The sequence below is a fragment of the Temnothorax longispinosus genome, chromosome 2, assembly GCF_030848805.1.
Source record: "Temnothorax longispinosus isolate EJ_2023e chromosome 2, Tlon_JGU_v1, whole genome shotgun sequence".
NCBI classification, from domain to species: Eukaryota; Metazoa; Arthropoda; class Insecta; order Hymenoptera; family Formicidae; genus Temnothorax; species Temnothorax longispinosus.
Window position 1 is genome coordinate 12738082 of NC_092359.1, and position 11949 is coordinate 12750030.

An 11949-nucleotide genomic window follows, 5' to 3' on the forward strand; every position below is an offset into this window, starting at 1 on the left:
TTCGAATCCTGGCTGAGGTAATATTTTTCGCAATAAATTCTTTACAGTTTTTTAAAATAATTAATTCGCGTCGTATTATGTATTATGTATTATGTATTATGTATTATGCGTCGTATTATGTGCGTTGTATTATGATCATCTAGGAATCATGCCGACTTGTTGCGTGAGAAATTGCAAAAGTCGTTCCGGTGGAGCTACGAAAACGAAAGACATCAAGTTCTTTCCATTTCCGCAAAATCGCGAATTAAAAGAAAATGGCTCGAAGCTTGCCACCGAGAAGAAGAAAATTTAAACATAAACAGCGGTAAATTTCAAGAATCATTTGAATTCGTATACAGTATAAAAACGTTACCTAATTTTATTCTGTTTGAATAAATATTTATTTTTTTCGTTACATGTCTTTTTATTATTATTTAAAGTAATTGCGTTTCAACCGAGGTTTCAACCCTTTTTCCTCACACTATAATTCAGAATCTACACTGTGGACGTGCGGTTAATTGACTCTAATCAAATTACGTAACCGAACTAGAACAGAATTAAAACAGAAGTTTAATAAATAAACTAATAATGTAAGTTTAATTGTCATTAGTTTATTTATTTATTTAAGGTTTTATCTAAAATTTTACATGCACGTTGTACACATACGTACGTAGCTGCCGCCATTATGCGCAATGCTTTGTACACCATGGCGCCCTGCCATCTCAATGGGAAGATGCCGTTGTACACATACGTATTTACTTTTGCCCGATTTGCCGCTTGATTTAAAATTGCGAAGCAAATACGGCGCAAGACGGCCGTCGAACGGTGGAGTAAATATTTTATTTGTACGTGATATAATATCGAGCGGGATTATATAGCGAGCGTCATACAACACGAACATGAATTCCGCGGAAGTTGAAACTATCGCTGACCTGGTTCAGAATATGATTATTTCTCTGTGCGGCGAACAAAAGCCAGGTTAGTTTTCCCAAAGTTGTACCACTGCCGAAGATTTTTTTATATTCAGAAAAATTCACGATATGTTATTTCGCGCGAATTAATCGCAGCGTTATTTATTTTAAACAATGCAACTAAAGCGTTGTTAATGTCTCGTCGTATTTCTGTTAATAAAGCATCGCTTGTACCGTACTACGATTGTATTGTATGATAAGCTTTTTAAAAGTATCGTATGACTATTTTAAATCATTTGAAGAGAGGAGTAAGAATCTCTCTCTGACGGACGTTTTTCATAAAATCTGATTATGCGTTATTAATGTGCTCCAATAAACGAGTCTACTCGAAAAAGTCGTCGCTCGCGTCTGATTTAACGAGGAACGTCGAATGACAGATGTAAAGCGTCCTGAGGATTATTACTTAGCTCCGAGGTAACGCACTTTGTCTCTGCCCCATATCTGATGCTCTTTAAATCGCTTTAAATCCAGACGCGAGCAGTGATAATCTTTTTGAACAGATTAGAATTCTGGTGTACATAGTACCCTGGAATTATTGATTTAACAGTTCAGATCTTTTAAGACATTTTTCACAAGTTGTAACACATAAATTTTCAAATATCACCTAACATATGATAACATAATAAAGATATGCGATACACAAGCTACAACATATTTTTCATGTCTTTTAGAGTTGATCAGAAGATTTATGCGTTTTTCCCTTGGCTTACTGTCGTCTACTCAAGGCATAGAAACATTGAGAGAGGATGAAGTGACTGTAGCAACGTATATAAAGAGTAAATTATCGCCACCTGATGCAGTGCAGTTTGATAAGCTGCACAATGATTTGAAAGATGGGGTACAAAATCTCCTGGTTTAAATCTTTCCATGTCTTTTGCTTCAATCGTATTCATTCATGTCTACTGTTTTAGATAAATGTTTTTGTATCAATCTTCTTTCTTTCATTAGCTACTGAAGAATCGTACGAGCGTTCTAATATTCGTACTGAACATGGGCCAGTCGATGGAACAAATGAAGGACAAAATCTTTTTGTTTCCAGATATGAAATCGCAGTTAAGCCCAGTCACGTCCACTAGTGGTAAGATCAACGCAATCGACATTTGTCAAAGTATTATCTAATCGTTTCTTATATTTAGGACAATCGTCACAAACGTTATGTTCTCAAGCACAAGTTGTATCGTTAAATACCACAGAGACAAATTCGAAAGGATTATTAACGAATCCAAGTAAAATATTCAACGAGGAGTGCGTTTCAGAAGATGTACTAGTCCAGGACTTGATATATTCCTTTCAAAGTGTCGAAGGGAAAGTTTTAAAGTTAGATTCCAGCTATGGCTTTCAGATAGATCCTATAGCAAAAATTAATAGATCACAAAAACAAGCTGTTTTAAGACTAAGCGAACTGGGATACCTGCATAGTATAGTACGAAAAGGATTAGAGAGAATGTCTGTTGCTGGTGCAGGTAGAGTTACCGATAGTTTCGTTGCTGCGTTACATAAGGAACTGTCAGAATATTACAGATTCATAGCCATAATGCAAGAAGAGGTGAATAGGTAAGAAATTAAACATATAACAATATCGTATTTCAAAGATATAAGGTTCACAAAGTTGCATTAAGTATTTCATAAATCCAATAACGATATTTTTCTTGCTTGAAATACTCTTGAAGAATATTTACGATATAATATTGTTTATATTATAAAATAATATAAGGGTAACAATTGAAACAGATCACAAAATCAAATGATTACATATGGAGTTACATTGTCCCATTTACATCTTTCCGCATGCGATCCGTTGGAAACTCTAAAGTGGTTAGCGAGTATAGTAAGAACTTGCCAAGGCCAGAAAGGTGGTGCATTAGCATCTACTGTTTACGAGTTCAGCTATCACGGGGATGTCATTGTGAAGAATTTAGTCAAAAGAGTTTTGGAAAGTGTTTGCAATCCCCTGTACAATATGTTAATGAGATGGATCGCTGATGGGGAGCTGGACGATCCGTACAAGGAGTTTTTTATTCAAGCGTGCAATGATGTTAGTGGCGACAGAATGTGGCATGAGAAATATCAAGTGAGAAATTCAATGGTGCCATCCTTCCTTAGTAAAGCACAAGCGAGGAAGATTCTAGGAACAGGAAAAAATATTAATTTCTTACGTGAAGTTTGTAAAGACTTTTCACCGTGGCAAGATAGACACGCAGATATGTTTAAGAATAGTGATGAGGAATATAATGGTTAGTAATAATGGATAGATTATTATTGTTACAAGGTGATTTTAAAATTTATCGTTTTTTTCGTTAATATATTGAAAATATTTGTAAGTTATAAAAATCTTGGCTAATGTCAATTAGATTGTTATAGCTTCGTCAAACTTGAAAGGATATTTAATTCTTATATTATTCATTTTCTAGTTGAAATCTTTTTCGATATGGATCCAGACGGTCGTCTGCAAACTATGATGGATGCTGCTTATAAAGAAACTTCAACAAGAGTTGTTGAAATATTGACAAAACAATATCATCTGATGGATCATTTGCAGGGGATTAAGGGATATCTCTTGCTTGGCCAAGGCCACTTTATTCAACATCTTATGCACTTATTAGAGTAAGAATATTTCTTGTTGATGCAGCTAATAGTATTAATTGTATTAATATTTTTGCGTTTTAGCGTACGTATTCCAGATCTAAGAAATTGTCTCGATTATACATTTTAGGCCTGAATTAGCCAAACCTGCAAGTTCTTTATATCCTCATAACATGACATCTATACTTGAAACTGCAATAAGAGCAACCAGCACAAAGTTAGATGATTTAGATGTGCAAAAACGTTTAGATGTCAGACTATTAGCCCCTTCAGAAAATGAAACAGGTTGGGACGTCTTTATTCTAGATTATAATGTTGATGGACCTATAGGAACGGTAAATACATTAATTGCAATATTTAATCTTTATGTTAAATTAACCTAATGAATCATGGTCAATAATTTATCAGATTTTGGATCCATGCAGACAGATGTATCAAACGGTTTTCTTTGCTTTATGGAAAGCAAAGAGAATGGAGTCGATTTTATCTGCTATTTGGAAGCAACAGACAACGTCAGCGAAAATGTTTAGAAAAATGCCGGAAGTATTGCCCATCCAGAATCATATTCATTTAATTACTAGTAGTATGGTTCATTTGGTCCATCAAATGCAATATTATTTTTTATTTGAGGTAAGACCGTGTCACATTAAAAGCTATTATTAATGATCAAGAACCACCATTAATTTAATAATGGGCAATTTAATGAATGGGAACTGTTATATATTGCATATTGACAAATAAAAATAATTAAAGGTAATCGAATGTTCTTGGGATACATTTGCAAAGCAACTTCTGCAGGCGTCATCTCTTGATGATATAATTGCAGCTCATAATCATTTTGTTGATTCTGTACGACATGGTACATTATTGGATGAAAAATCGCAAGTGAGTATTAGATCATATTTGACAATATATACGTATACGAATGCACATTTTTATTACAAATGCACACTATTTCCGATGTTACAGGAACTTATGGATCACTTACGCTCAGTCTATAGTCCAATACTAGATCTCCAAAATCTCGAGGAATCTTTCCTTGCGCGTGCTACACAGGAATACGAGGCAAGATTAAGTGCCGATAATTTTAGGCAGGAACAAACGAAAAAATGGGGTCGTACAAATAAAAAAGATCAAGAAATTGAAAAAAAAGAGGCAGCATTTTCAAAATATCTGAATACACTTTCAATACAATTGAGACTACTTTCGAGAACCTATCAGGTAATAATCAAATGGAATATTAATTCTGTTCTTATAAGGCTTCATTCCGATATTCGCTATCAGTACTGAAAATCTATATTTTTCTATATTTTATGTCACGTATACTATGGATTTTCAGTACTAACAGTTGCTGACAGTAAATATCAATATTTTTCCATCCACATGATTTTTTTGTCGTAATAGAGCAATAATTTATATATTATTCCTTAAAATAAAATGTAAAGAGCAATTGCTTTTTTTTAAGTATATCTTTTCTCAAAAGAAGAAAAATATGTTTATTTCATTTTTAAAAGTATATATTCTTTCTTTCAGGATCGTGTGAAAAAATTTCTATTAATGCTTGCTTCCGCTGAAGATGTGTCGCTGCAGTTACTTAGCGTACGATTAGATTTTAATGAATATTACAAGAGTAAAGATAGCCGACTAGTTGTGCCATTAACATATCAACATCGCAGACAAAGTGATCAGACTTTCTTTGGATGCAAGTGACAATTGGCAGCAGAAAATTTATTTGAGACCTTTAACGATTCAAGTTACCTTTCAAATAAATGCTGTAACTCAACTGAGCAGAATCCATCTGACGTTAATAGTAAGGATACAAGCATATTTGATTTTTCCAACAATCGCCCTTTATTTTGTTCTTTATATTGATATCATGATACCACCAATTTTTTTTATAGACCACACTCATCCAAAATGACGACAGATGTCAATGACTCTGTCGCTTTACACAAAAAAAGATGTAGAACCAATTTGAGAAACGCTGAGTTAAGTAAACGTACGTTTAGAATATTTTTGGAAAAACAGATATTGTCACATGTGGAGATAGAAATTCAGAAAAACACCCAAGAGCCACAAACTCCGTTAACACCCAATTTTAATTTTGACGAAAGCGACTTTGCTTTAAGCAAAATACGATTAACGCTTACTTTATTTCAAACAACTATATCGGAAAAGAAGACATCTGTAAATAGTATATTACACTACAAGGGCCGAAAGTTGAATTTTCGGCCCTGCGCGTCATGATGCCCCGAGGCGAAGCCGAGGGCATCATGACGAGCAGGACCGAGATTTCAACTTTTGGCCCGCGTAGTGTATACGATTTTTCTTCATAGCCGGTCGAAAGTACGTTATTAATTTTACTTTTTTTAACTTTAAATGTTAATAAGCATGTTTTTGATGCCTGCCCCCGACATTTGCGGCACGAGCGAAGCGAGTGCTGCTGGTCGGGGGGGCAGGCATCAAATACATTCCAAGAGTCAAGTCTCGTCATATTTTGTAAAAATAAATTCACGTGCGTGCCAACGGGGTGACCGTTGGTATGTGTGTGCACGTGTGTCGCGCGGATTCGCACGCCAGGACGATCGATAAGCCGTCCGTCGTCGGGATCGCGTCTTCCGGCCGGTGCATTGAATTTAATGTGCTTTTCAAAATTGACCAAACACTCCATAAAGTTGACGGCTTTAATTTTTTAGATAGGTCCTTAAAATACACAACCAAATTATTTTCTTCACAGTTTGACAGTGAAGTTTTGTGTTCTATCTGCCACTTTTTATACGTGTCGTAAACAAGATTGTATCGATCAACAGACTTCTTTGGCAACGTATCTGTATTTATTATCAATCGCGCTTCTGCATCGAAATTTCGTATAACTTCTTCCTCGTCTACGGATTCATCAGATGACATATTGACAGAACAATATTGATGACTATTTTTAAGGTTAAAGGGCGTTAAGGTTTAAAGTTATAGAGAGCGCGCGTGTACTTCTCACAGGGAGTAAATGTTAAACTTTCGTCCCTGCTATTAGGGACGAAAGTACGTACTTTCGACCGAGGTATGAAGAAAAAATAATTTAACCTTACCAAGTTTAGAAGTTAAATTATGTAATTCTAGTAATAGTGCTATACAAATCACTAATGCGATTGTAAATCGTGAAAATGATTCTGAAATTAATGTGTATGAGAATCTTATTCAAAACAAATCAAAAGTTTCCACTTACTGCACCTACGTCTAATCAAAATACCTCAAATCTTAAAATGGACATAGCAGTTGATAAGCCATCCAACTATTCGTCGATATATGCTAATAGTCCAGAATGGTATCAAGATAATGAGACTGTATCAGTTCATGGATCTCTATTAAGTGAAACTATTTCGGACATTAGCGCATGTAATTCAGATTTAAGAAGAAATACCAATCGCAAACGGTATCGTTGGAAACGTATACTTTTTTGTTGTGTTAATTGAGTTCGACATTTGTATGTTACCAACAATCAAAAAATATATTTGAGATAGAGAAATCTGTTTCTAAAATTTATATATTTTCTTATACTGAATTAATAATTCACGATATTGATATTAACTATATTGATAAACGTTGACTTACGAGATACATTGCTTTTAATTTTTACTATTTTAGGCACTGTTTGCTGTATTTCTACAAAGTTTTAGTATCTAAGATTTGGTGATTATTAGCAAATTATATACAAAGTATAATTCATAAGCTAGCCTCAGCAAATTTCAGTAACTGCAAAGAAGCTTAAAACTTATATTTTTCAACATAGAGTAGAATATTGATCAAATAGTACAAAGTAGTATTTTTCTGCCGTGTTTAACTAAGAGTGTTATTTTTACTTTTCTATTGCAATCTATATTTTTGGGATGATTAGTTACATTACTTTTATTATCTGCGAAAAGAATTTAATACTTTTTATTTTTATTAGATATACATATTGATATACATTAGTTTTGCAGACTTCTTATTATTAGATATAAAAGTACACACATTCTTTTTAAGTTGTACACATACGCTTCATATAGACTGTATATAATAAGTTATCATATTTAATTCCTTGCCATATTAGGAAATTAATGCATTTCAGAAAACATAAGCTATTTTTATATTATTATTGAAATTGTGTTGCTATGTATTTAATATTTGTAATAAATTCAGAATTTATTATAAATTGTATTATCTTTTTCACTCAACTGCAACGTTAAGCAACATAAAATGCAAGTTGTTATTTAGATCATTAAATAAGACAAAGTAACAAATTAAGTATAATCCTAGTATGTTTCCCATTATTATATTTAATATTGAATAGAATGTATAATGCAGTTCTAATAAAATCCGTATAAATACTGAATTTTTTTTAAATTTGAAAAAAAATTATTAGTTTTATATAAATATAGTATCTATATATGTATTTAAAAAATAATTTTTTTTCAGTACTTAAATAAAATAAAATAAATATACCTATATACACACACACACACACACACACACACACACACACACACACACACACAGGTATGTATATAGGTCAGAAAAGAGATAGAAGAATGATTGACGAACAAAGTCCACAAATGTTACTTACTCATATTATTATATTACATTACATGTTTCTTTTACACAATGGACAAATATATTAAATGTATATATTTTCTGTTAACCACTACTTTTATAGAAGTTTATAATACATCAGATTTGGTTTATTTATTAGTTGCAGAAAGTATAATAAATTAATTTTTGAGTTGTAATGGCATCCAAGAGAGAGAAGGCCATGGATATATGTTGTAGGTAATTGAATATAATTGAACCCTTCAAACTTCATAATCTCTACGCTTGAAATGTCATTGTGTATACTCATATAATCAGCTGGATTATTATTTGACACGTGCGAATACTGCGAATGCTGTTGTAAACGCTTAGGAATTTGTAAATTATTGATGATGGGAGGCTTCTGATTGTAGAAACCATAATAAGAACGATCACCTATAAAGAAGAATTTTTCAGTCTCTTTCGTATCTTATAATTGATAACATTACTTCAAATATCTTTTATGTTTTGCATAGTTAGAGACTAATGATAAAATATTAATTTCTCAAAATCGAACTTAAAATCTGTTTGAAGACGTTTCTTCGATAATTTTACTAACGTATTGTTGATTAGCTCGATTGATTTATTAATTAGAATTATCAAATAAGAAAGCAATGATTAATATATTTAGGACATTAATAACCACTCGGTATAATAAGTATAATGGACAATAAATAAAGCAAGATAAAGTTTCTATTTTTTATCGCTAAAGTATTATTATTACCATGTGATTTCATGTGATGGTGTAATGCGCCAAGTTTGCAAAATCCCCTGTTACAGACGGGACAACGTAAGGGCCAATTACCGATGTGAGAATATCCATGAGCCCTTAAATCAGCAGGAGTTGGAAAGGATCGTCCACATTCACACTTGTGTGGTTTTTCCTGCATTTTTTAGATACATATTACTAGCATATGCACTTTTCGCAGTGTATTTTTTTACCTATAATTTATTATATTGACAGTTACCGTACAAACGTCTGATAATTAGACTCATCTTTCTCTTTTACTCTAGGGAAAGATGATTCTTACAACTTGATTTATTCTACATATTTTGAACTGCCTTGTCATACTCCAAGTCGTACTACTTATTAAACTAAAAAAATACCTTATAATGCGTCATGCGGTGGTAATACAAATTCGACGATATGCTGTAAAACGCTTTCCGCACATTGGACATTCATGAGGACGTTTACCAGTATAAATCCTAACGTGAGTATTCAATGAACTGCTCGTGCTAAACATCTTCCTACATATTGCGCAACCATGTGGCTTTTCGCCTGAGAATAGTTTTTAAAAAATATAAACTGTAATGTTATCTGCTAATCTGTGTTTATATCATCTCTATATGTTAGATATATAGATAATTTCCAGCATAGACACTAATATGTATAATATAGACACTAATATTATATTGAAAATTCGAAATGTAAAATCATTCATAATAGACTAAATAGACTAAATTTGTAAAAAAAATTATAGAGAAATTTCTTTTCATACAATCTTTTCCACTGCACGAAATCTAAATTTACTGCTTTCTCATAGAGCAGGCTTTGTTTAAGCTCCAAGCAAGTTTTTGCACAATGATATTTTACATCAAAACTTTTTAAAAATCTTTTTAAACTTTTTAAAAAAGAATTTTTAAATTTTAGAAATAAATTCTGTTTTGCATTTTATTAACTATTAATTAATAATAATTAGACATTTAGTGTTATTTATCATAAATAATAGTGTATTATTCTAGAAATCTAAAGAAATGTTGTAAGACGTGATTATCCCATTATAGTTTGAATTTTTTTAATGCCCTATTTAATACTTCTACTAAAAAATATGTATTATATGTATAATGTATTTTTTTTTTATTTAATAATATGTTTATTACAATCTTAAACAATAACTTAAATAAGTAATATTTCTTACAAGAGTGTTTATATGTATAATGTATATTAGTTTTTTAATTGAAAAATTGCGTTATTTTAATTTAATTTATTTATTAAACACCAATTTCCACATAGTCCATGAATCATATGTTTTATTACAACATTATGTAAATTTTCATTTTCATTAGGATCAGGAATTTCTGCCGAAATGTATCTATCAACTGTTTCAGAATTTAATATTTTACAGTTTTGTTTTAATGTAATTAACAAATGTATATGCGGTAATCCACGTTTTTGAAATTCTATCACATAAACGTATGCGAGAACTTCACCAACAAATTTTTGTCTAACAATAATATCAATCAAAAATAATCCTTTTTTATATTAAATACACGAGCGCATACCTATATCTGGTCTATCTGCAGGTTGTTGATTCGAAAGTAAATTCTCTTTATAATTTTACGCCAATTTGGATTACAAGTCATGGTAAGGAAGATATCTGGTTTTCCATACTTTCGAACAATAGCCATCGCATCTTGATAATGTTGCAACATATTACGCGGTGAACCTACAAATGTTGATGGAAGTATAACCATTTTTCCAATGTGAGCGTCGCTATTATTGGCAACGTTTGCTAAATAATCAATTAATCCTTGATATGTCTCAGCTCGTAATTGTTTTTGATTCTGTTTACAATAATTAATTCGGTCCTTCTCAATTTTAACATAACTATCTACAAGCCACTGCTGAAATAATCGTCTTCCCATGACAAAAATATTAAAATTATCACGTATAGCTATCCGATATTTTACGTGTGCAGCTCTACTTACTCGTTTGTTACTATTTTTTTGTTGTAAATTACTATGCCAACCTTGATTATCGTATGGATAGTATAATGGATAAATACATGGTTCTACATTTTGATCCATTGTATTGACTTGTTGTAATGTTTTATTATTTTTATTAAAAATTGTCACGTAAGTTTTCGGAATTTCACCATCTGTTGTAGTAGAAAAGACAGCTGCAACTTCATTTACCTTTTGAACATTGTACCAACCACGATCAATGCCTCTTTTTGTTAAAAATCCTAATTATATATAAATCGCGTATACTATTAAAATTACAACCCAAGTTATACACATCACAAAATTATGTTATCTTATCAAAGAAGAGTCGCGCTTCAAGTGATCTATTACAATTACAAAAAAGAAATTATATCTCTTTAAATTACAGCGCCAATTACAGAGAGAACATATATATTGCCTCAAAAAATAATTGTTGCACTACTTTGAAAAATCTTTACATTGTGTCAATTAGAAAAAGAATGTATGATAACAATTTTATAAGATTAAAAAATTATATTTAAATTTAACAAGGAAATACAAGATATTTAAATACAAAGTTTACATGTGTATTTTTTAGTGGTCACAAAGAATTACAGAGGTAACAGTACAAAATAAAAATATTTTATTAAAATACATAAATTTTTCTTGTAAAAAAACTTGGCGCTGCTAGACCTCGAAATTTTAAATAAATAAATAAACTTTATCCTATACTTAATTATAAGCCGCATTATTCGCCGTTGTTACGCACACCCATATCACTCGCTCGCACATACACACCACGCTGATAATAATCATTTTGTTACTTCTGTCGCATTCTTCTCTGAATTATTTTTATTTTTTGTTATCCTTATTTATTTAAGCAAAAAGCAATTAAAAACTTGGAATGTTTACTTTTAGGTCCTATTGTGCTAGTTTACACCGTACCTAAGTTTAATACGACTCAAGTTGGTGCGCATCAAACGTTTGATTCACATGCGTTTACACCATATTATGGCTACGTTTCGATATTCGCTGTCAACTGAAGATCTTATAGTTGTATGTATATACATACATTGTAGAGTGAATATTGAAACGTAGCTTACGTTTATTATCG

At 31.6% G+C, this 11949-nt stretch overlaps 1 protein-coding gene across 3 annotated transcripts; it reads left to right on the forward strand.

The window, feature by feature from the left end:
* The first annotated feature begins 730 nt into the window (after nucleotides 1-730).
* Nucleotides 731-6303, forward strand: LOC139807931 (gamma-tubulin complex component 3-like). Of its 3 annotated transcripts, XR_011730737.1 has the most exons (13): nucleotides 731-957; nucleotides 1113-1364; nucleotides 1622-1788; nucleotides 1899-2028; nucleotides 2087-2504; nucleotides 2682-3184; nucleotides 3362-3554; nucleotides 3664-3868; nucleotides 3942-4163; nucleotides 4287-4418; nucleotides 4503-4754; nucleotides 5067-5343; nucleotides 5435-6303. XR_011730737.1 is itself a non-coding variant. In XM_071769440.1 (11 exons), exons 1-11 carry the CDS (start codon nucleotides 879-881, stop codon nucleotides 5241-5243), a joined length of 2478 nt encoding a protein of 825 aa, XP_071625541.1. In that variant the 5' UTR covers nucleotides 731-878; the 3' UTR covers nucleotides 5244-6303. The 3 variants fall into 3 exon arrangements, 1 of the variants encoding a protein (XP_071625541.1); XR_011730736.1 differs by lacking the exon at nucleotides 1113-1364; XM_071769440.1 differs by lacking the exon at nucleotides 1113-1364 and having other exon boundaries at nucleotides 5067-6303.
* Nucleotides 6304-11949: the final 5646 nt, after the last annotated feature.

Excerpts from the sequence above, each read along its gene's own strand:
- LOC139807931 (XM_071769440.1), top strand. The coding sequence starts at position 879 with ATGAATTCCGCGGAAGTTGAAACTATCGCTGACCTGGTTCAGAATATG. Across the intron at positions 1,789-1,898 it reads ACAATGATTTGAAAGATGGG|CTACTGAAGAATCGTACGAG; the intron begins GTACAAAATCTC and ends TTCTTTCATTAG. Across the intron at positions 4,164-4,286 it reads AATATTATTTTTTATTTGAG|GTAATCGAATGTTCTTGGGA; the intron begins GTAAGACCGTGT and ends AAATAATTAAAG.